The sequence below is a fragment of the Carcharhinus amblyrhynchos genome, chromosome 33 (assembly GCF_965287045.1).
Source record: "Carcharhinus amblyrhynchos chromosome 33, sCarAmb.v2.hapA, whole genome shotgun sequence".
In the NCBI taxonomy this organism is placed as follows: domain Eukaryota; kingdom Metazoa; phylum Chordata; class Chondrichthyes; order Carcharhiniformes; family Carcharhinidae; genus Carcharhinus; species Carcharhinus amblyrhynchos.
In genome coordinates, this window is record NC_137356.1 from 8,865,067 (window position 1) to 8,888,802 (window position 23,736).

The 23,736-nt window shown below is 49.5% G+C and overlaps 1 protein-coding gene across 5 annotated transcripts in view; it reads left to right on the forward strand.

Annotated features, from left to right (window-relative positions):
- The window catches only part of nfixb (nuclear factor I/Xb), a 506,674-nt gene that overhangs the window by 64,521 nt on the left and 418,417 nt on the right, over nt 1-23,736 (forward strand). For all 5 annotated transcript variants that reach the window (XM_080216733.1, XM_080216732.1, XM_080216734.1 and 2 more), the window contains one exon: nt 225-756. In XM_080216733.1, coding sequence (XP_080072859.1) covers nt 225-756 — 532 coding nt within the window. The remainder of the gene's footprint in view (nt 1-224; nt 757-23,736) is intronic.

Consider the following 23,736-nt stretch of genomic DNA (forward strand, 5'->3'; position numbering starts at 1 on the left):
CTGCATGGACGCAATGGAACTGTATTTTACGACTGTGTGTGCGTGTGTGTTTTGCAAATCTAACGTGATATTTAAAATTGAATTTTTCTGCTAATTTTTTTTTCCCCCCAATTGTTTCGCAATGGTACTGATTCCCATTTCTCCTTTGTTTCCTTCTCTTCCCTCACTGCCAACCACCACCCCCCCTTTACCCTCCTCTCTCTCTCTCTCTCCTGTCAAAATAGGATGAATTCCATCCCTTCATCGAAGCCCTTCTCCCGCATGTCCGTGCTTTCTCCTACACATGGTTCAACCTGCAGGCTCGCAAGCGCAAGTATTTCAAGAAACACGAAAAGCGTATGTCCAAGGACGAGGAGAGGGTGGTCAAGGATGAGCTCCTTGGAGAGAAACCTGAAATCAAGCAAAAGTGGGCGTCTCGGCTCCTGGCAAAACTGCGGAAAGATATCCGGCCTGAATTTCGGGAGGATTTCGTGCTGACCATCACCGGCAAGAAGGCTCCTTGCTGCGTCCTTTCCAACCCTGACCAGAAAGGGAAGATTCGGCGAATTGACTGTTTAAGGCAGGCAGACAAGGTCTGGAGATTAGACCTGGTAATGGTCATATTGTTCAAAGGGACTCCCCTGGAAAGTACGGATGGCGAACGTTTGGTGAAGTCACCTCAGTGCAGTAACCAAGGCCTGTGCGTCCAGCCCCACCACATTGGAGTTTCTGTAAAGGAACTTGACTTGTACTTAGCCTATTTTGTACACAACCCAGGTAAGTTGCCCATTTTGCTTTCCTGTTTTACGTCTCTCTCCAGCTCGTGGGCCTTTCTTGTTTGCATTCGATCGATTTTCTTTTCTTCTTAGCTGGACGGTATCGCTTGTGTTTGAACTGTTCCCACTTTTAAATTTCCCTGAGACAGAAAACCCGCGCGGGCAAAGAAAATTCTTCACCTGGTTTTCACAAAAAAAATTTAATCGCCAGGAAGAGTGAGAAAAAAAAATTTGAATGTCCCCTCTCATTTAGGACAATTATATTGTATTTAACTCATTGTGTGGGTACTTTCTAAGCGGGTGTCATGATCTGATAAAATAAAGGATAAAATTAACACATTTTGTATCTAGGAATATCCCACACATGCATGTGACAGCAAAACAAATTTGTTCCCTGCTAAATATAATTTGGTATTCGGACAATGACTAAGTAACCAGTGGAAAACCGCAGTTTAATCTACAATCTTTACTCTGAGTGTAGTGAACAGGTGCCAATTTAAAAAAATAATTTAAACATTACAGCAATGGAGGCGCCCAAACCATTTCTATAGAATTAAATTAAATTAAATTTAAATGTTAGCTTATCTTGCGTCTCATTCCCAAAGTGCCAACTGTCCCGTCTTCCCCTATGATGCCACCTGAACATCCAGATAGGACCTGATTTTTAATTTTGCCCACCCCCATTCCACTCCGCAAAACACTCTCCCCCTCGTCTCCCTGGTCAAAATCTTACCCCCACCGCCCCCCCCACCTCTGAAGTTTGCCCAGTGATGCACTGGTCTGTCAACCATCAAACCTCCACCCCACCCCCCGACTCTCTGAAGTTGGAAAGGTGGTGGGGGGAGTGGGCGCTGAGGTTGAATGGGCCAGCCCGACGCTCCCGCTTAAACTGGGCCGCTTGGAGCCGGGCTTGCTCCGTCTCCCCGGGCGAAGGGGGGGCTGTTCTTCTCGGGAAGCCGAAGAGAGACCCAGCACCCCGGCTGGCAAGCAGATGCGAGGGTGGCATTGGCGTGACCGCAGGCCACCCGCCAGATATCAAGACTGCCGCGGTGACCGAGGGAGTGGGCGCAGCCCTTTTTTTTTGGGTGGGGGGGGGGGTTCGCGCCCTGTAACGGTCAGACCTGGCGCATCCTGCCCTCCTTCCAAACCTGACACAAATTCTCCCTGTCATGTTCCACTTCACTTGACTTGTCAAGGGGTGAATTTGGGCGGGGGGGGGGGGGGTAATGTGTGAACTTACCCCCACTGGGCATGTGCCATGACTAGCAATGGGCACTGGGAATTTAACAGAAAGATTAGCAGTGGTATTTTTACACACATGCACACACACACAACACACATATATACATGTATGTAAATATATATATATACACACACACATGCAAACACACACATCTGCATGTGAAAATGGAAAGAATAATTTGATAACCTCAGTGCCAAGTGGCTGGCAAAATCCCGTCTATCTTTTAAAGAAACGTTAATTGTGATCTCACTTTTTAGTTATGTACAGTGACATCTCTTTGTAATAAGTGTGTTTAGTAGCTGCCTTATAATTTGTACTGTCCTGAGCATCAAATATTTGGACAACTCACTGGCTGGATCCTGTCTTAAATTGCTGCGAGTTTTTCTTTCTGGAAAAATAGAAGGGGTGGGGGGGGGGGAGGCGGGGGCAACTTAGTTGCGGGTGGCGGGCAGGCCAGTGTCGGGAGATTGTCGACGGTGCATGAGAATTTGAACACAGCGAGGACACTTTCCATTCCGAAACTTCCCCAAAGCCTCATTCTGTAACCTTGGCAAGTAATCCTCGATTCCCGCACACCAACCACCACCACCTCCCCCCCCCACCCCAACCACAACACTCTAAAGACCAGTTCTCTGTTAACTCGTTTCGGCAGAGGAGAAAAAGGGTTGGGGGGGGGGGGGGGGGGAGGTGGGGGGGAGTGGGGGGGGAGGGGGGGGTGCGGGGTGGAGGTAAGCCAGGCTCCAACACAATCGCACTGCTGAAATCAAACAGTGCCAAGTTCCTGCCTGTAAGCACAATGCGGGGCACGGCTAAATAAAAAAAAAACGCCACCTTCGATTTTTTTTTTGTTAAGAGGGAAAATTCTCGCACTCTCTTACCCGCCACCACCGCCCCCCCCCCCCCACCCCCTCCCCACCCCACTGCTTCAGCCGATATTGTGCGGGGTTGCAAATTTGCGGAACGCCGCGGGTGTTGCCAGCCTGGGTGGTGGCGGGTAAAGGGGAGGGGTGGCAGAGGGGTGGGCGGTTTTGTGTCCTGCCTGGAAGAGGGTGCTGCTACGCGCCAATCTTCGGGCGAAAGGTTGGCGTCGAAAGGAGTGCCCGGGGAAAGCAGCGAAGCGCTTCGCCCGCATTGTATGGTCGGCGCGCGCATTGGGGAAAGATGGCGGCAGGGGTGGGGCGGGTTGTGGAGTTTGAGGGGTTTGTGTGTTTGGGGGGGGGGGGGGGGGCGGTGGTGTGGGGGAGGGGGTGGCGGGGGTGGGGGGAGAGAGTGGAAGGGACAGGGCACCATCGTCCTTCTCTGCGGGGGTCGATCTCCTCTCGGTTGGCACTCAGTCAGGTTTCAGATAGACCCTGCGGAGTAGAAAGAATCATATCCTCACGAGATAAAATTTGAAAACTGGCTCCCATTTCATTCGGGCGCACCTCGGGGACTGGACCGTGAAACATTTTGCTCGTTTCGCTGCCCCGTTGATATTATCTTACCCAAAATAAAAGGTTTAACCTTTCGAACCTGACTTTCTCTGGACGCAATGTTCGAATCGACATCAAGCCCGCTTTCGAGCGCCAAGATTTTACAAAGCGGGCGCAATCCGACTGGAATCTGTTGTCACCCGTGGAAAGGACTCGCGTGCTTTGCCAAGGGCCTCAATTTCTCAGGGCAAATTTAGTTCTGCGCAGCCTGAGTTGCTGCACATGACGGGGAAGGTTCTGGTGCTTGCCTGCAGAGGCACGTCACTGGTTCGATCCGACCTGCCATTTTCACTGGGGGCTTGCCGTTAAAATGGCGAGACGGTGCCTCCTTCTCCAGCCACGACCGAGATGGAGCAGCAGTGGGCCCCCTCGGAGCTCGCGGCCACGTTTGACCGGGAGAAGAGAAGAGCAGGCGCCAAAGTGCGACTTTTGGTTCTTTTTTTCCTTACCCCCAGCCTCCCTTTTAACTGAGGCGCGGGCGCGCCAGCTTTGTAGCATCGGTCTGCTTCTCGCCGGCGAGGGTTTTTTGTTTGTGTGGCGGGGCGCGGCGCACGCCCGTGCACCATGCCGGCTGCTGCTATCGTTTGTGTCCGCGCCACGCACTCGTCTATCCTCCCCCCCGCCCCCCCCCAATCCCAAACGCCCTGCGGCCACCCTATTTCGCTCTCTGTCTCTCCGACTCCCTTTTAGCAGCGGCCCCACACCAGTGGCTGTTTGACCTGACTAGCCAGGGTAATGAAGATCTAATGAACCAGCGTTTTCTCGTGAAGTTGGAGAGGGGAGGCTCAGAGATCGGCTCGGGTAATCAGCGAAGCCACTGCCACACAAGAAACGGGACGGAAATGCGGCATTGGGGCACTTACACATCCGCTAAATGTTTCAGTTCAGATCGCATTGCACTAACTTACTTGAAGTCTGGCGATTTATGCCTAGAAAACAGATCTGATGACCAGAATCCCCGCCCGCCACGGGAATCACTGCGAGTGAGACATGGACCGTAGAATCCCGATGGTGCAGAAGGAGGCCACTCGGCCCATCGAGTCTGTATCGACCGCAATCCCACCCAAGCCCTATCCCCGTAACACCACACATTTACCCTGTTCATCCCCCCACCGACAGTAGGGGAAATTTAGCACGGCCAATCCACCTAACCAGCACATCTTTGGACCGTGGGAGGAAACTGGAGCACCCGGAGGAAACCCACGCAGACACGGGGAGAATGTGCAGACTCCGCACAGGCAGTGACCCACACCGGGGGGGGTGGGAATTGAACCCAGATCCCTGGCGCTGCGAGGCAAGCAGTGCCAACCACCGTGCCACCCTTGCTAAGGTCCTCGGGTGGGATTTGCCGGCAAAAAACCCCAAAACCTCCGCAAGAGACAAGGGGGAATGGGGATTTTGAAGGGTTAAGTCGGGAGATTTTGGTCAACTAGATCCTGTGGCTCTATATGAAAATATGATTGTTGGTCCTGTTGTGTGTGTTCGTGGTGTAGGCTGCTCAGTTGGCTTGGGTTCGCTGGAGTGATGTTCTAGTGGGATCTGGTCAGTCGAGAGGTACCCGTCCCTCGTGCCCCCTCGCACCTTACCATCCCCTTCCCCACCCTCCTGCCTCTTACAAATAAAGACTCCGTTAAGACAACAGCTTTTCCAGAATAAGTTCAGAGATAAAAACACGGACCGCAAAAGTTTATTTATGTAGCAGTCGCAAGTAAGGCTTACATTAACACTGCAGTGAAGTTACTGTGAAATTCCCCGAGTTGCCGCACCCTGTTTGGGTTACACTGAGAGAGAAAATTTCATTTTAAATTTACCTATTAGTGTCGCAAATAAGGCTTACATTAACACTGCAGTGAAATTCCCCCTATTTGTCACACTCCCTGTTCGGGTCACACTAAGGGAGAATTTCATAGAGCATAGAAAAACTACAGCACAAACAGGCCCTTCGGCCCACAAGTTGCGCCGATCATATCCCTACCTACTAGGCTTACCTATAACCCTCAATCCTATTAAGTCCCATGTACTCATCCGGAAGTCTCTTAAAAGACCCTATCGAATTTGTCTCCGCCACCCCCGAAGGCAGCCGATTCCACTCACCCACCACAAACTTAGATTTAAGTTTAGGTTTATTTATTAGTGTCACAAATAAGGCTTACATTAACACTGCAATGAAGTTACTGTGAAATTCTCATCGGCGCCACACTCCAGTGCCTGTTTGAGTCAATGCACCCAAACCGGCACGTCTTCCAGACTGGGAGGAAACCGGAGCACCCGGAGGAAACCCACGCAGACACGGGGAGAATGTGCAGACAGTGACCCAAGGCCGGATTTGAACCCGGTTCCCTGGCGCTGCCAGGCAGCAGCGCTAACCACTGTGCCACCGTGCCGCTCCCAGCTCTTGGAATGAATAACTGTACGAGCCGAGGGGGTGAAAGAAGGAGGGATCCGACGCCCATTTTGTGGCTCTGGTATCTGTCAACACATCTCTCGTCAGTGGAGCGTTGTCTGCGTAGCGACTTGCTCTTTGTACGTTAAATATTAACGTGGGCTTACGGGGAATAGGGTCACCGTGCAGGATTGAGGAGCCGAATGGCCTCCGTCTGTGCTATAGGGATTCTATGATCCAGAAAAAAACGGGAGGTACGAGGGGAACTGCACAACATCACACGAGTGTACACTGATAGACTGACACCGTGTTCAGATGCCTTAGGCTTGTAGCTCTGAAACCCTCCAGTATAAAGAACTCATTGGCAAAAGACTAGGTTACATAATCTATTCTCTGTCCCCAGTAATACATCAAAAAATCTCATCGTTAAATAAACTGACAGCAAAAAGATATTTTATTTATTTACATATTTGATTTCCCACTTGTATTTTGTACCTGAGTTCTGCTTTCTATATACAATATATATAAAAATTAATGTATATATTTATACCTTTCTATTGAGAAATAAATATTATATGTTTATAGCACATTTAGCTTCCCCACTGAAGAAAAGAAAATCCTTCCCTGTCTTTTTTGGCTGATGTGGCTGGGGTCATTGGGTTTACCAGCATTTAAAGTAACGTTTATGTATTTATTAGTGTCACAAGTAGACTTACGCTAACACTGCAATGAAGCTACTGTGAAAATCCCCCCAGTCCCCACACTCCGGCGCCTGGTCGGCTACACTGAGGGAGAATTCAGCGCAGTCAATGCATCTAACCGGCACGTCTTAAAGTTTATTTATTAGTATCATAAGTAGGTCTACATTAACACTGCAATGAACTTACTGTGAAATTCCCCTAGCCACCACCCTCCTTCGCATGTTCCGGTCAATCTACCCTAACCAGTCTCTCAGACTGTGGGAGGAAACCGGAGCACCCGGAGGAAACTCACACAGACACAGGGGAGAACGTGCAAACTCCACACAGACAGTGACCCGAGCCGGGAATCGAACCCGGGTCCCTGAGGCATTGGTGGTAACCACTGTGCCACCGTGATACCCATTTTAGGTTTGCTATGCCAGCAAGAACTTTGCTTGGCACACGGGGGGGGCAGACTCCGCAGTGACCCGAGCCGGGAATCGAACCCGGGTCTCCCGCGCTGTGAGGCAGCAGCGCTAACCGCTGTGCCACCATTGGACTCCCTCGAGATTTCGGAGAGCTTTGCCGCTGGGCCTCAATGCCGCACGGTCACAGCTAGATTGCCTCGCCACTGAGCCGTGGAGAGGAGCGAGGTTCTGAGCTGAATTCTGACACGTTTCAAAGCAGCCTGCCCTCGTCGTCTGAGGGCTCTCGGCGCCAGCGTGCTGGTGGCAGGTTCAATTCCTGAGGCTGGCAGCCTCGGGTAGGGATCATTTTAAAACCCCTAAGTTACAAAAAGGGGAAATTGTGCCCAATGACCCCCCCAACCCCCGCCCCCATTGAAGGAAAGGTGAAGGCCTAGTGGTATTAGCATTAGACTATTAATCCAGAAACTCAGCTGATGTTCTGGGGACCCGGGTTCGAATTCCATCACAGCAGAATTTGAATTCAATAAAAAAAATCTGGAATTAGGAATCTACTGATGACCATGAAATCATTGTTGGAATATCCCATCTGGTTCCCTTTAGGGAAGGAAATCTGCTGTCCTTACCCGGTCTGGCCTACATGTGGTCACAGTAATGTGGTTGACTCCCTACTGCCCCCCAAGGGCAACTAGGGTTGGGCAATAAATGCTGGCCCAGCCAGCGATGCCCATGTCCCACGAATGAATAAAAAAAAGATGTGTTCCATGTTGGTTCATATCTCATTGGCGCAATTGCCTGTTTGTCGCTTACCCTCCGAACCCACCACAGGGTGAGAAGCGTAGTTTGAAATTGGACAGGGGGCGGGAGAGGGGGAAGTACTGTGGAACTGCGGCCGAGCTCCCGGACAACCCCTGGCAAAGACCGGTCTCTTATTAACCCGTTGAGGACCAGCACAAGGATGGACAACATGTGCCAACATCTGAACTCTTTAACCAAACCGACCTGGTTTTCTAGCTCCAGGTGGGCACAGCTTGTACCGTCGGGAATATCGACCGATTTGGGATTTTCACATTTCCTTCTGGAATACTGAGCTAGCTTCTTTGCTTTCTGAGGAACTGTTCCATGTTTCGCAGAGCTTCCTTTTATTGATACAGCCAAAGAGGACGGTGATTTTATTTCAATATGCAGCCAGTTTAATGAATATAGGAAGTACTTGCACCTATCTAACATCGCTTTACTGGCCTGAAGGACTTCATACAATGGGGCTGATCTTTTTTGCAGTGGCTGTAAGTCTATGTAAGCAAATACTTCAGTCAAACACTGTGCCCCGATGTTTAATAAGCAGTAAGCAAATGAGGGCTGACTATTTTGAAGTTTATTTATTGGTGTCACAAGTAGGCTTACATTAACACTGCAATGAAGTTACTGTGAAAATCCCCTAGTTCTCACACTCCGGCGCCTGTTCGAGTTTAAAGTTTTTTTAAGGTTTATTTATTGGTGTCATGAGTAAGCTTACATTAACACTGCAATGAAGTTACTGTGAAAATCTCCCCGTTGCCACCCTCCACTGCCTGTTCGAGTTTAAGGTTTTTTAAAAAATTTATTTTATTAATGTCACATTAGCTTACATTAACACTGCAATGAAGTTACTGTGAAAATCCCCTAGTCGCCACACTCTGGCGCCTGTTCGGGTACACTGAGGGAGAATTTAGCACGGCCAATCCACCTAACCAACACGTCTTTGGGAATGTGGGAGGAAGCCGGAGCACCCGGAGGAAACCCACGCAGACACGGGGAGAATGTGCAGGCTCCGCACAGACGGTGAGCCAAGCTGGGAATCGACCCCTGGCGCTGTGAGGCAGCAGTGCTAACCGCCGTGCCGCCCATTTGACTGGCTTTAGGGAGGAGCGTTGGCCAAGGTAGTGGGAGAGTTGTTCCTCTTTGAATGGGCTATCACTGGAAGCCCAGCTGAGCAGTTTGGCCGGATGTCAGTTGGACTTTGCATTGGTAGGCTGACACCTCCAGCCACGCAGTGTCCGCCAGGCCGGTAACGTCATTCCTCGATGTGGGACCCGGACATACAACTTGCTGAGTCAGAGGCAAGCGAGGGGAGGGGGGGAGGTTGCTAACCATCCCAACCAAAGCTCTGTCTAAATTATAAATGGACAGGAAAAGAACCTCTGATCCACGTCAGTCGCGACTGCCATTCATTCCAAAAAGTAAAAAGCAATCCAACTTCAGCACACATAGTTAGGTTGTGGCATCTGTTGGACCCCCTGCCGTCCGTTCCCCATTCCAGCTGGATGTTACAGAAAGAGCGCAAGCGGTCCAAGTTGGATAACTGATCAAAGATCACTGCAGCATTGATGTTCTGCCACTAGATGCCACTAGTCATGTTGGCATGGCGAAGGACAGATGGGGTTGGCATCCCTCAGCAGCAGCCGCTGTTCTGCCTTGCCTTTGCTCGACACGAACGCTAGACTCTGGTCGACAAGGGCGGCACGGCGGCACAATGGTTAGCACTGCTGCCTCACAGGGACATGGGTTCGATTCCCGGCTTGGGTTACTGTCTGCGAGGATTCTGCACATTCTCCCCGTGTCTGCATGGGTGTCTTCCAGTTTCCTCCCACAATCCAAAAGACAGACCAGTTAGGGTGCATTGACCATGCTAAATTCTCCTTCAGGGTACCCAAACAGTGTGGCGACTCGGGGATTTTCACTTCATTGCAGTGTTAATGTAAGCCTACTTGTGACCCTAGAATCATAGAGTCCCTACAGTGTGGAAGGAGGCCATTCGGCCCATCGTGTCTGCATCGACAACAATCCCACCCCAGGCCCTATCCCCACAAATTTACTCCGGTAATACCTCGAACCTTCACATTCCCTGAGGGGCAATTTAGCGTGGCCAATCAACCTAACTCTCACATCTTTGGACCCTCCCAAGGGGTCAGTTTGGACGCTAATAAATAAACTGCAAAAACTGAAGGTGACACCATCAAAAACTGATCATCTGGTGATTCACTCTTATCTTGCTACCTGGTGTCACCAGCCTGCCTACAGAACAACATTGAGTTCTCTCCATCACATGAAGCGCTTTGGAAGTCCCGAGGATCTAACAAAGGGCTATTTAAATGGAAACTCTTCTTTCTTGAGGTCCGTGCGAGGAATCTGAACGTTTGAATATATGCTTTTAGGGTCTAGATCTACAAGGGCGAGAACACAATTCTTGTCATTTTCATCTCTCAGATGCTAAAGCAAGAGTTTCCTGTCCAATTTTTGGTGATGGAGAAGTTCAGGTCTCTACTTAGGTTCAGATTATACTCACTAGAGTTTAGGAGAGTGAGAGGGGATCTCATAGAATCTACCTCGCATTGAGTTGATCTTTCTTTACACCCCAACCATGACTGTAACACTACATTCTGCACTCTTCTTCTCAGTGAACGGTATGCTTTGTCTGTATAGCGCGCAAAAAACAATACTTTTCTCTGTATACTAATACATGTGGCAGTAATAAATCAAATCAAATTAAAAATTTATAAAATTCTAACAGGGTTAGACAGGGTAGATTCAGAAAGAATGTCCCCGATGGTGGGGGGAGTCCAGAACTAGGCGGGGTCATAGTTTGAGGATAAGGGTTAAACCTTTTGGGACTGAGGTGAGGAGAAATTTCTTCACCCAGAGGGTGGTGAATGTGTGGAATTCACTCCCACAGAAAGTAGTTGAGGCCAAAACGTTGTGTGATTTCAAGAAGAAATTAGATGGGGATCAAGGGATATGGGGGGAAGGGAGGCAATCAGGATATTGAATTCAGTGATCAGCCATGATCATAATGAATGGCAGAGCAGGCTGGAAGGGGGCCAAATGGTCTTCTCCTGCCTCGAGTTTCTATATTTCACCTTTAACATATTTGATAAAATGGGACACATTGCTGACTATTTGGGATATCATCACATCAGATGTCATATTTTATTGTATGGATGGTCTGTCTACATAGAAACATGGCAGATAGGAGCAGGAGGAGGCCATTTGGCCCTTCGAGCCTGCCCCGCCATTCACCACGATCATGGCTGATTGCCCAACTCAATAGCCCAATCCTCCTTTCTTCCTATAACCTTTGATCCCATTCGTCCCAAGCGCTATGTCTGGCTATATCTACTTTGGGCAACGCCTTGCCCAACACCTTAGATCCTTTGGATGGGGTCCAGCAAGGGTTCAGTCTGACTACGGATTAATCTACCACCAGTAGACTGACCCAATGTAATGGTGCACAGGTAAGTAGTTGGATCTACAGCATGTTTTGGCACCCACCTTTAAACAGGAGCTGGTTAGTGCCAGAATTGGGCGATCTCCCTTGGATGTACATTGGATAATTGACCTTCTGATTGGATAATTACCCTTCCGATTCCAGACACTCACCTCCACGCAGACCTTCCCTTCTTTACAACATAATCTTAACAAGCAACCTCTTGAGTTGAGTGAGATTTACAGTTACAGCCGGGCTTCGGAAATCAAAGACCTTGGTTGGATTTTCTTGTCCGTCCCACCGCGGGAATCGTAGTGAGTAGGGAAGTGGGGGGACCATGCAAAGGTCCATGGACCTCAGGGTGGCATTTTCCGGCCTTGGGGTGAGCGTAGACAGAAAATTCTGCCCTTTGTGTTTGCACCTCTCCGATGTACCAAGTTCCATAGTATCCCTACAGTGCAGAAGAGGCCATTCGGCCCATCGAGTCCACACCTGTTCTGTATCATGCTACATTAAATGTCCCTACACTTAGCTCATAGTACGGAGAAACACATTTAGACAGTTACATAGGTAAGGTGGGAAGGAGGGATATGGGCTTAGTGTTTAAAAAAAGGGCAGCATGGACAAGTTGGGCGGAAGGGCCTGTTTCTATGCTGTAAACCTCTATGACCACAATCCCTACTCCTGTACCCCCACGTATTTACCCTGCTAAGCCCCTGACAATGGAATCAATTTAGCAATCAACCTGACCCGCACATCTTTGGACCGGGGGAGGAAACCCACGCAGACACGGGGAGAACGCGCAGACAGGCAGTGACCCGAGGCCGGAATTGACCCTGGGCCCCTTGGCGCTGTGAGGCAGCAGTGCTCACCACTGTGCCGATATCATGCACTGAAATACCTTGGCAGAATGGAATGGAGCTGTGAATTAGACTGATTTCTGAACTCTGAGGATTAATTTACAATGCAAGATTACACATGTATTCTCTGGTGTTTAGAAGGTTAAAGGAAGATTTAAGCGATATTCCCATGGCAGCAATGAGGATTGATAGGGGTGGAGGAAAACTATATCTGCTGGTTGGGGAATCTATGACGGTGGGGGGAGGGCTGTCGGTGGGGGCGGGGGGGGGTGGTGTGTGGGGTGATATTGGCTAAAAATTAAAGGCACAACTTTCAGAAGTGTAGTTCAGCAACACTTCAGCAAGCATAAGTGTGGAAGAAAGTTCATAAAATCATTTAGAATCATAGAAAGTGCAGGAAGAGGCCATTCAGCCCATCGAGCGTGTACCGACAGCATGGCCCTATGCCCGTAACCCCACGTATTTACCACGGTTAATCCCTTTAACCCACACTAAGGGGCAATTTAGCGCGGCCAATGCGCCTAACCCGCACACCTTTGGACTGTTGATGCTGGGGTAATAATTGGCTTCTTTTAGGTCAACTAGGGTAATAATTGGTGTAAAGTCCGAGATTGATCCTATTTTGTTAGCCCAAGACATTAAAGGGTGTGGGGGAAATGTGGGTACATGGAGTTAGGTCACAGACCATAGAAACATTGATATAGAAGCAGGAGTAGGCCATTCGGCCCTTCGAGGCTGCTCCTCCATTCAATATGACCATGGCTGATCATCCAATTTAATAACCTGATCCCGCCAAGGGGATTAAAGTCCCATTGGTTGGACTTTTGCGAGGGCCTCGCTTCAGAGGACAGGCCATAATGTGACTGAGCGCACCTTGAAGCTCGATGGGACAGCCTCACTGAAAGAGTTCACCGATCGGGAAATGAAGATACACGTTGGAGGGAACATTGTCTGGAGATCGGTTATAGAAATGTAGAAACTAGAAGCAGGAGGAGGCCACTCAGCCCTCCCAGTCTGCTCCACCATTCATTTTGATCGCGGCTGATCATCCAGTTCAATATCCTGATTCCCCCACCCCCGGCCCCGTCTCCCCTTATCATTGAATCCCTACAATGCAGAAGGAGGCCATTTGGCCCATCAAGTCTGCACCGAAAACAATTCCACCCAGGCCCCATCCCCGTAACCCCACATATTTGCCCTGCTAATCCCTCTAACCTACACATCCCGGGACACCAAGGGGTAATTTAGCATGGCCAATCAGCCTAACCCGCACACCGTTGGAGGAAACCGGAGCACCCAGAGGAAACCCACGCAGACACGGGGAGAACGTGCAAACTCCACACAGACAGTGACCCGAGCCAGGAATCGAACCCAGGTCCGTGGCTCTGTGAGGCAGCAGTGCTAACCACTGTGCCAAAGTGCCATCCTTGCACCCTTTAGCCCCAAGAGCAATATCTAATTTCTTCCTGAAATCACACAACGTTTTGGCTTCAACTACTTTCTGTGGGAGTGAATTCCACACATTCACCACCCTCTGGGTGAAGAAATTTCTCCTCAACTCAGTCCTAAAAGGTTTACCCCTTATCCTCAAACTCTGACCCCTAGTTCTGGACTCCCCCCCCCCACCATCGGAGACACTCTTTCTGAATCTACCCTGTCTAACCCTGTTAGAATTTTATAGGTTTCTAAGAGATCGCCTCTCACGCTTCCAAACTCCAGCGAATACAATCCTAACCAAAGGTCAGACGAGATGTGATCATGGGGGTGGAACAGAGAGAGTTTTTAACTTTACATTGTGCTCGATCTGGGAGCTCCTGGCACCAAACTCGTGGCAAAGGGTAGAAAAGTCCTCCGCAGTTCCGAGTTAGAATCGCTCACCTTCCTATCAGCGTAACGTAATAATTTGGGGAAAAGAACTGTGACAACTGCGCAGGGAGTTCTATCAAATAAGCACTTAATAAGCGTGGCATGGCTTTCATCACTTGAATTTAGGATAGGGTTGCTCCTAGATTCCTACATCTTATGAGGTAATTAGATACTTGTTCAGAAGCCAAAGTCAATTCTGAAAAGTCTTTGAGTTGTTCTTGGATTGAGTTAGGTTGGGGGCAGTGATGGAATTTCAGCCCGTTATAGTTATGGGACTAGTTTCTCGGCGCACTGAACTCCACGCTTGCCGTGATGCAGAAGGGCAGCGATTAGCGACATTCTGTTCACTGCTCCGCATCGGCACACCACTTGGTGCATCAGAGAAGGGGCACCCTCCCTTCAGCCCACCACCTTTGGGGGGGGGGGGGGGGTAACTGTAGCAAGCTGGCGCCAGATCATATCTGCCAAGACGTCACTAACCTTTCACAAGCCCTGTTGACCTCTTCGTTTGACCCGCGTCTCGGGCTCTGCAGCGGTCATAGAATCCCGACAGTGCAGAAGGAGGCCATTCAGCCCATCGAGTCTGCACTGACCACAATTCCATCCACTCCGGTAACCCCACATATATACCCTGCTAATCTCTCTCTAAGGTTGAGGGTCAATTTAGCACGGCCAATCAACCTAACCCACACATCTTTGGACCATGGGAGGAAACCCACGCAGACACAGGGAGAATGTGCAAACTCCACACAGACAGTGGCCTGAGTCCTCAGTTGAGCCCGAGTCCCTGGCACAGTGAGGCAGCAGTGCTAACCAATTATTATTAATTAGAAATAATGAATTAAATTGTAATTAAGAGCTCCGGTCTGGAATGCGCTGTATGAAACGGTGACGGAAGTGAGTTGGTGATGAATCTGAAAGGAGAATTTGAGAAATAATTGAAGAAGAACAGCATGGAGGAGATATGGAGGAAAACGCAGGAGTTTGGGATTGATTGGAGAGGTCTTCCAAAGAGCTAATACCGGCAAAATGGGCCATTGCAAATTATTCACAGGAAGATTCCGAAGTCCGCCACAATCCTCGCCAACTTTTACAGATGCACCATAGGAAGGATCCTTTCCAGGTTTATCACAGCTTGGTATGGGCTCCTGCTCTCTGATCAAGACTGCAAGAAACTACAAAAGATTGTGATCCCAATCTGTCATGCAAATCAGCCTCCCATCCACTGACTCCGTCTACACTTCCCGCTGCCTCGGAAAAGCAGCCAGCATAATTAAGGACCCCACACACCCCGGACATTCTCTCTTCTGTTGGGGAAAAGGTACAAAAGTCTGAGGTCACGGACCAACTAACTCAAGAACAGCTTCTTCCCTGCTGCTGTCAGACTTTTGAATGGACCTACCTCGCACGAAGTTGATCTTTCTCTACACCCTAGCTATGACTGTAACACTACATTCTGCACCCTCTCCTTTCCTTCCCTATGAACGGTATGCTTTGCCTGTATAGTGTGCAAGAAACAATACTTTTCACTGTATACTAATACATGTGACAATAATAAATCAAATCAAATACTTTCTTCCACCTTCTTCCGTCGGGAAAAAGGTACAAAAATCTGAGGTCATGTACCAACTAACTCAAGAACAGTTTCTTCCCTGCTGCCATCAGACTTTTGAATGGACCTACCTTATATTAAGTTGATTTTTCTCTACACCCTAGCTATGACTGTAACACTACATTCTGCTCTCTCTCCTTTCCTTCTCCCCTATGTACTCTATGAACGGTATGCTTTGCCTGTATAGTGCGCAAGAAATAATACTTTTCACTGTACACCAATACATGTGACAATAATAAATCAAATCAAATCACCTTTGAATGAGGGGCTTTTGAAAGAGTGGGTCAGGGGTGACTGCTTCCACTCGAGGAGAGGGCCGTTAACCAGCGGTTAAAGGTCATTCACGAAAAATTAACCAGAGGAGCAGCTGAGGAGAACTGCTTTTGACGTAGCAAGTTGCTTCGGTCTGGAATTTGCTGAGTGAAATAGTGACAGAGGTGAGTCGGTGAATCTGAAAGGAGAATTTTGAGAAGTAATCGAAGAAGAACAGCCGAGAGGGGATATGAGGGAAAGCTCCTGGGATTGCCTAGATTTGCCTTCCACAGAGCTAATACCAGCGCAGCGGGCCTTCTGTTGCTGCATGAATCCACAGTGTTGACTATCTTCCAGAAGTCTTCTTCATTTTCCACTTGTCCGAATGAGGATTGGCCTGGTTTGCATTGCGATACCAATAGCCCGAACTGATGGAAGGAATCAGGTTGGGGCTGGGTTGATTGGAAGTGTGAGCCTGTCGTACTGGAACAAGAAGCTAAGGTTTCTTCCGGAACAACGGATTCCAGCTCATTGACAAGCCAAGGCGAAGAGGTCAGAGGTCAGCCCAGCAGGGCAACTTGGAGATGGAAAATGGCGGCTCGGATGCCACCAAATGTTAGCCGGGAGGCCTCAGAGAATGCTGAGGTAGCCAAGGACAAGGGAAGTGAGGACCTTCGCTGTGTTGAGATCCTGGGGAAGCCAGGAGGTTAGATCAGGAGACGGAAACAAGAGTCTTTGGTTCAAAGCGTCTTTTCACAATGGATAGGGGGCAGCATGGTGGGTGGCACAGTGATTAGCACTGCTGCCCCGCAGCGCCAGGGACCCGGGTTCAATTCCCGGCTTGGGCCACTGTCTGTGTGGAGGCTGCATGTTCCCCCTGTGTCTGCGTGGGTTTCCTCCGGGTGCTCCAGTTTCCTCCCACTGTCTGAAAGACGTGCTGGTTAGGGTGCATTGGCCGTGCTAAATCCTCCCTCCGTATACCTGAACAGGAGTGTGGGGACTAGGGGATTTTCACAGTAACTTCATTGCAGTGTTAATGTAAGCTGACTTGTGACACTAATAAATAAACAGACCTGGATTTTAGCGCAGATCCTACGGATGAACTCGATCCTCCGCCTCCCATCATCTTTCTCACAAATGGTGAGCGGGTGGCGCTTGTGGGAACCTGACAGCAGGCCCACTTGTCACAAGCAGTAACCATGGCACAGTCACAGAATGGGTCACTGGTTTTATGGGGACAGTTTGTTCACATCTATGTTTAGATTTATTCCTGTAAGATGATAAGCTGAGCAAACCTACACTGCAGTCCGGCCTGAAATAGCCTATTAGCTTTGAGTGTGTGTGAGCGTGTATGTATGTGTGAGTGAGTGTGTGTGTGAGTGAGTATGTGAGAGAGTATGTGTGAGTGCATGTGCATGCGTGTGTCTGTGTGTGTGTATGTGAGAGAGAGTCTGTGAGTGTGTGTGTGAGAGTGTGTGTGCGAGTGTGTGTGAATGTGTGTGTGAATTTGTGTGTGTGAGTGTGTGTGTGATTGTGTAAATGTGTGTGTGAGTGTGTGTGTGAATGTGTGCGTGAGTGCGTGCAATTGTCTGTGCGCGAGTGTGTGTGTATGTGAGTGTATGTGTGAATGTGTGTGAGTGTGTGTGTGTAAGTGTGAGTATGTGTGTGAAGGTGTGTGTGTGTGACTGCGTGTATGAATGTGTATTTGTGAGCGTGTGTGTCTGTGAATGTGTGTATGAATGTGTGTGTGAGTGTGTGGGCATGTGAGTGAGTATGTGTGAGTGTGTGTGTGTGAATGTGTGTGAATGTGTGTACATGAGTGTGCATGAGTGCGTGTGTGCATGAATGCATTTGAGTGTGTGTGTGTATGAGTGTGAATTTGTCTGTGTGTTAGTATGTGTGTGTATGTGTGAGAGAATGTGAGTGTGTTTGAGTGTATGTGAGTGTGTATGTGTGAGTGAGTATGTGTTTGAGTGTGAATTTGAGTGTGTGTGATAGTGTGAGTGTGAGAGTGTGTGTGTGTGTGAGTGTGAGTGTGTGTGTGTGAGTGTGAGAGAGTGTGAGTGTGTGTGTGTATCTTCATTCTGTACACAGCCAAGCTCTGCAATCGGGTGATTACTTGAACCCTTTCGTCCAATGGTCAGGTTTGCCTCCTTTGCCAATATCTTGCCAGCGAGGGGTTTGCCAGCCGGGTGGGTGTGCCAGTGGACAAGAGGTTGCCACTTCAAATCCCACCATAGCTTCCCTCAGCTTTGAACACTGGGGTCAATTTAGCACGGCCAATGTACTCTAACCAGCACGTCTTTCAGACTGTTGGAGGAAACCGGAGCACCCGGAGGAAACCCACGCAGACACGGGGAGAATGTGCAGCCTCCACACAGACAGTGACCCGAGCCGGGAATCAAACCCGGGTCCCTGGTGCTGTGAGGCAGCATCAGTAAGGCAAGCGAATTTCAGTATTTGCTCATGAGGCCCAGAAACTTCCAGAACTTGGAACAGTCTGTCCAAATCTTGCCTCCCTTAATCCTTACCGTAGATATTCCTGGCTTGCTTAGCCGCCAGGAGTTAGAATGCTGGTGCGTGTTGTACAAGGTACGGTGTAGGACACCGCCGTGATTTGAATACACCCAGCCCGAGATGGGATTGGCAGGGAGAGTGGAATGGAAACTTTAAAATTTGTTTTCAGCTCAAACGTCTCATGTTTACTCATTGCGTGGCCACATGGCGAGTGACCAGAGGTTTTGGAGAACTCCGTCCAACTGCCCCTCAGCAGCAAGTTGGTACCTTCCAGGGATGAGGGGGGTGGAGATGGTGTACCATGGAACACAGAACACAAGGAAGGATAATCCTAACATTCGTACTTGTACTTTTGTGCAAGGTTTTTCTCAGGAGCAGATAGATATAGCAACAAGATGCCTGGCATTATAATGTGGAAAGTGCAAAATCTAATGATCCTATCTAACTTGTCCTGGAGACAAGTAATTAACAACCAGGCTAACTAAATGAAAACGCACCCTCAGTGCATTTCATCGAGGGCGGCTCGATATGGTTCGAATCAACAAAAGGCTTCATTGCCAACTAAAAAATAACATATCTACAAGTTCAGACTACATGACAATGCGGCCATTGGATGGCACATTGGCTAGCACTGCCACCTCACAGTGCCAGAGACCCGGGTTCAATTCTGGTCTTGGGTGACTGCCTGTGTGTGGAGTTTGCACATTTCCCCCATGTCTGCGTGGGTTTCCTCTGGGAGCTCTGGTTTCTTCCCACAGTCCGAAAGCCTTGCTGGTTAGGTGCATTGGGTGTGCTAAATTCTCCCTTAGTGACCCAAGATGTGTAGGTTAGGGGGATTTGTCATGTTAAATTGCCCCTTAGTGTCCAAAGATGTGCTGATTAGGTGGATTGGCCAAGCTAAATTGCCCCTTAATGTCCAAAGATTGCTGATTAGGTGGATTAGCCATGCTAAATTGCCCCTTAGTGCCCAAAGATGTGCAGATTAAGTGGATAGGCCATGCTAAATTGGCCTTTAATGTCCAAAGGTTGCTAATTAGGTGGATTGGCCATGCTAAATTGCCCTTTATTGCCCAAAGATGTGCAGGTTGGGTGGATTGGCCATGCTATAGTGCCCCTTAGTGTCAGGGGGGACATGGGGATAGGGCCTGGCTGGGATTGTTGTCAGTGCAGGTTTGATGGGCCTCTTTCTGTTCTGTAGAGATTCTATGAAGACCTTTGGCCCAAATTTTGGGCAGTCTCCTGTTATCAGTCTGTGAGCGGGGCGAATTCCGTTTGAGAAATACCATCGTGAGACTCCTTGGGGCCTTTTCACTGTGGCGATCCTGGGACATGAAAGTTGCCAAGGGGCCGAAGGGGTACAGTTTGGTGAATGAGTGGGAGTGAAGGGTGAGGGAGGGAACGGTGGATGAGTTAGTCCAGATTCACGAGGGAGCAAGTTCCAAAAGAGCCGATAGGAGGAGTCGCTAACTGAAGGTGAGCCGGGCTGCGTTGGGATTGGTTGGGGCACGTACTTGAGATCAGGGCTAGCTGTGATGAGGGTAACAGGCCTCTGATACCCCGTGAAACCCCTGTGAAGCTTAGTGCGTGACTTAAAATGCCAGAGTGCTGTTCTGAACTTGCAGCAGACCCAAGGCACCGTGAACGCAATATCAATGTCCTGGCCTACACGCCAATCGATCGAACGAGCCCACTTTCAATAGATAAGGACTTCTCATTGGGCCAGGAGGTACGTCAACCTCAGAGGGAGCCATTCCCGATTGGCTCCAGAGATGGGCGACTTGTTTTGACACCGCCGTTACCCTGGAAACCACCCCCCCCCCAAACCCCCCGACCACATGGACAGAGGTGGCAGCGAAGAATGTTGACACGTGTCAGCAATTTAACAAAACGACAGCATGGCTTTTAAAATATTTCCATTTTTTTTTACACATTTTGAACTGTTTATGTACTGAAAAAAAAACCCCACCAAAACCAAACAAAAAAAAAATAGACGTGGAATGAAAAGGGTTCTTTGATAGCGCGGAAACTTCCTGTAGGAATATGAACTCTGTGTAAATCTTGTTTCGCTGATGTGGAAATGTTTTTTTAACCCTGAGTGGTTTATCGACACTGGCTGGACCCCAGTGTGGGCAACACCCTCAGAGCACACTTAAGCCTGTGTTCCTTTGCAACTCCATTTCCTGGGGCTCTCAGGCTTTTAACCATCCAGCATTTTGTCTCCACTGATAGGACGATCTCAACATCCGACCCTGCTCCGTCACTCCAACAGCAGAGTCGTGGTGAGGCGGCGGCGAGAGAAATAGCACCCTCTTCTGCACGGTGGCACAGTGGGTTAGCACTGCGGCCTCGCAGCGCCAGGGAACCCGGGTTCGATTCCCGGCTTGGGTCACTGTCTGTGTGGAGTCTGCACGTTCTCCCCGTGTCATAGAGGTTTACAGCATGGAAACAGGCCCTTCGGCCCAACTTGTCCATGCTGCCCTTTTTTTTGAACCTCTAAGCTAATCCCAATTGCTCGCATTTGGCCCATATCCCTTTATATCTATCTTACCCATATAATCACCTAAATGCTTTTTAAAAGACAAAATTGTACCTGCATCTATTACTACTTCTGGCAGCTTGTTCCAGACACTCACTACCCTCTGTGTGAAAAAATTGCCCCTCTGGACACTTTAGTATCTCTCCCCTCTCACCTAAAATCTCTGCCCTCTAGTTTTAGACTCCCCTACCTTTGGGAAAAGATATTGACTATCTAACCTATCTATGCCCCTCATTATTTTATAAACCTCTATCAGGTCACCCCTCAGCCTTCTACGCTCTTGAGAAAAATGTCCCAGTCAATCCAGCCTCCTTATATATCTGTGTGGGTTTCCTCTGGGTGCTCCAGTTTCCTCCCACAGTCCAAAGATGTACAGGTTAGGTCATGCTAAATTGCCTCTTAGTGTCGGGGGGATTAGCAGAGTGGGGTAATGGGCCTGGGTGAAATTGTGTAGGTACAGGCTCGATGGGCCAAATGGCCTCCTTCTGCACTTTACGATGCTATAATTCTATGACTTGTCTGCGTGGGTTTCCTCCGGATGCTCCAGTTTCCTCCCACTGTCCCAAAGATGTGCTGGTCAGGGTGCATTGGCCGTGCTAAATTCTCCCTCAGTGTTACCCGAACAGGCGCCGGAGTGTGGCAACCAGGGGATTTTCACAGTAACTTCATTGCAGTGTTAATGTAAACCTACTTGTGACACTAATAAATAAACTTCAAAAACTTTAAACTTTAAACATCAGCAACAGGAGAGTTAGGGGCCATTCAGCCCATCGGGTCTGAACTGCTGATCCATAAGATTTTGATTTATTATTGTATTGGGATGCAGTGAAAAATATTGTTTCTTGCGCACTATGCGGACAAAGCATACCGTTCATGGAGTACAGAGGGGAGAAGAGGGAAAGGAGAGATTGCAGGATGTAGTATTACAGTCTCGGCTAGGGTGTAGAGAAAGATCAACTTAATGCGAGGTAGGTCCATTCAAAAGTCTGACAGCAGCAGGGAAGAAGCTGTTCTTGAGTCGGTCGCTACGTGAACCTCAGACTTTTGTATCTTTTTCCCGACGGAAGAAGGTGGAAGAGAGAGTGCGTGGGGTCCTTGATTATGCTGGCTGCTTTCCCGAGGTAGCACTGCACCTCCCCGCACCCCACCCCCATTAATTTCTGAGTTGATGTTTTTAAAGAGGAAGCCACTCTTTTTGGGAGGGTGGAGAGAAGATAAAGTGGGAGTGGGAGGCCTTTAAGGTGCCCTCTCTGCAGTGTATCTCAGTACACAGTGCCCCTCGCCCTGGTTTTCTGGGGTTCCGGGTTCCTCGATCTAGATTCCCTGTGTGGCCGGGAGAAATGGATTGGATGCCGGAACTTACAGCCGGGTAAATTTGACACAAGCTTTCCCCTCTTGATGAGGCTGGGGGGAAATGGGGTTGGGGGGGGGCTATTGCAGAGGGGAGCCACCCCACCGTCCAGACTGTGACAGGGAACCCAGCCAGTGCAGACACGATGGGCTGAATGGCCTCCTTCTGCCTTCTATTGCCTCAATTTCAATTCCACCGTGTGCCATGGTGGGATTTGAACCCCTGTCCCCCAGGCCACTGGCCTGGATTACTCATCTAGTGACATCACCAACACCTCTTAAACAAGACTTGACACCCAGTTGCGTAATGAGAGATTCAGAGAAATGACCAAAAGGAAGTGGCAGGTTTAAACAGTGCTTCTGAAAGGGAGTGAGAGAGAGAGAGGGAGAGGGAGAGAGAGAGAGAGAGGGAGGGAGACAGAGAGGGAGAGAGAGAGGGAGAGAGAGAGAGAGGGAGGGAGGGAGAGGGAGGGGAGAGAGGGAGAGGGAGGGAGAAAGAGAGAGGGAGAGAGAGAGAGAGAAAGAGAGGGAGGGAGAGGGAGAGAAAAAGAAAGGGGAGAGAGGGAGAGAGGGAGTGGGAGGGAGAGAGAGAGGGAGAGAGAGAGAGAGAGAGGGGAGAGGGAGAGGGAGATAGAGAGAGAGAGGGAGGGAGACAGAGAGGGAGAGAGAGAGGGAGAGAGGGGGGAGGGAGAGAGAGAGGGGGGGGGAGGGAGAGAGAGAGAGAGGGGAGAGGGAGATAGAGAGAGGGAGACAGAGGGAGGGAGAGGGAGAGAGAGAGGGGGAGAGAGAGAGGTGGGGTGAGGGCAGGTGGGAGGAAGTGGGGGCTCAGTGGGCGTTCCAGGACTCCAGGCTGGAGTGTGATAAAAGTCAGGGATGCGCCGGAGGTCAGAGGTGGAGAACACACAGAGATTTTGGCCGGGTGTGGAGTTAGAGAAGGAGGTCGCTGGGGAAGCACGGGTTGGGGGTGGGGGGAGGTTTGGAGGGGGCAAGGCCATGGAGGGATTTGAACGCAAGGATAGGAATTTTAAACTGGAACCACTGCTACACCCAGAGCCAATGGAGATGAGTGAGCAGAGGTCGGGGTGAGAGTTGGCACCTCTCTGTTCAGTGTGAGTGAGTGTGAGAATGCATGGTGCATTGAACCAGTGCAGAGTTAAGTACTTTTTAATTAAACTCTTACTGGAGCGATATCTAAACCAGGAAATGTAACCTGATTTCTATCCCTGTGTAAGATGCCAGCATTGCGGTAATTCTGCTGACGTTCTCTCTTATTCTTACCGGCAGGGGCTTAGTGAAGGAAGCGGGAGGGGGGGATCTGCGGGGGGGGGGGGGGGGGCAATGAGTGAATGAAGGCATTTCCTGGGGAGAGGGCAGTGGTTGACGAGAAGGTGTGCTCGATGAGAAAAACCACATTCGCTGAAAATTAAGCCAAATTCTCAAGGAAGCATGATATGGGTACGGGTAAACACACACACGTGCACATACATGCTCAAATTCATGCACACACGTGCACACATGTGCACATACATGCTCATACACAAA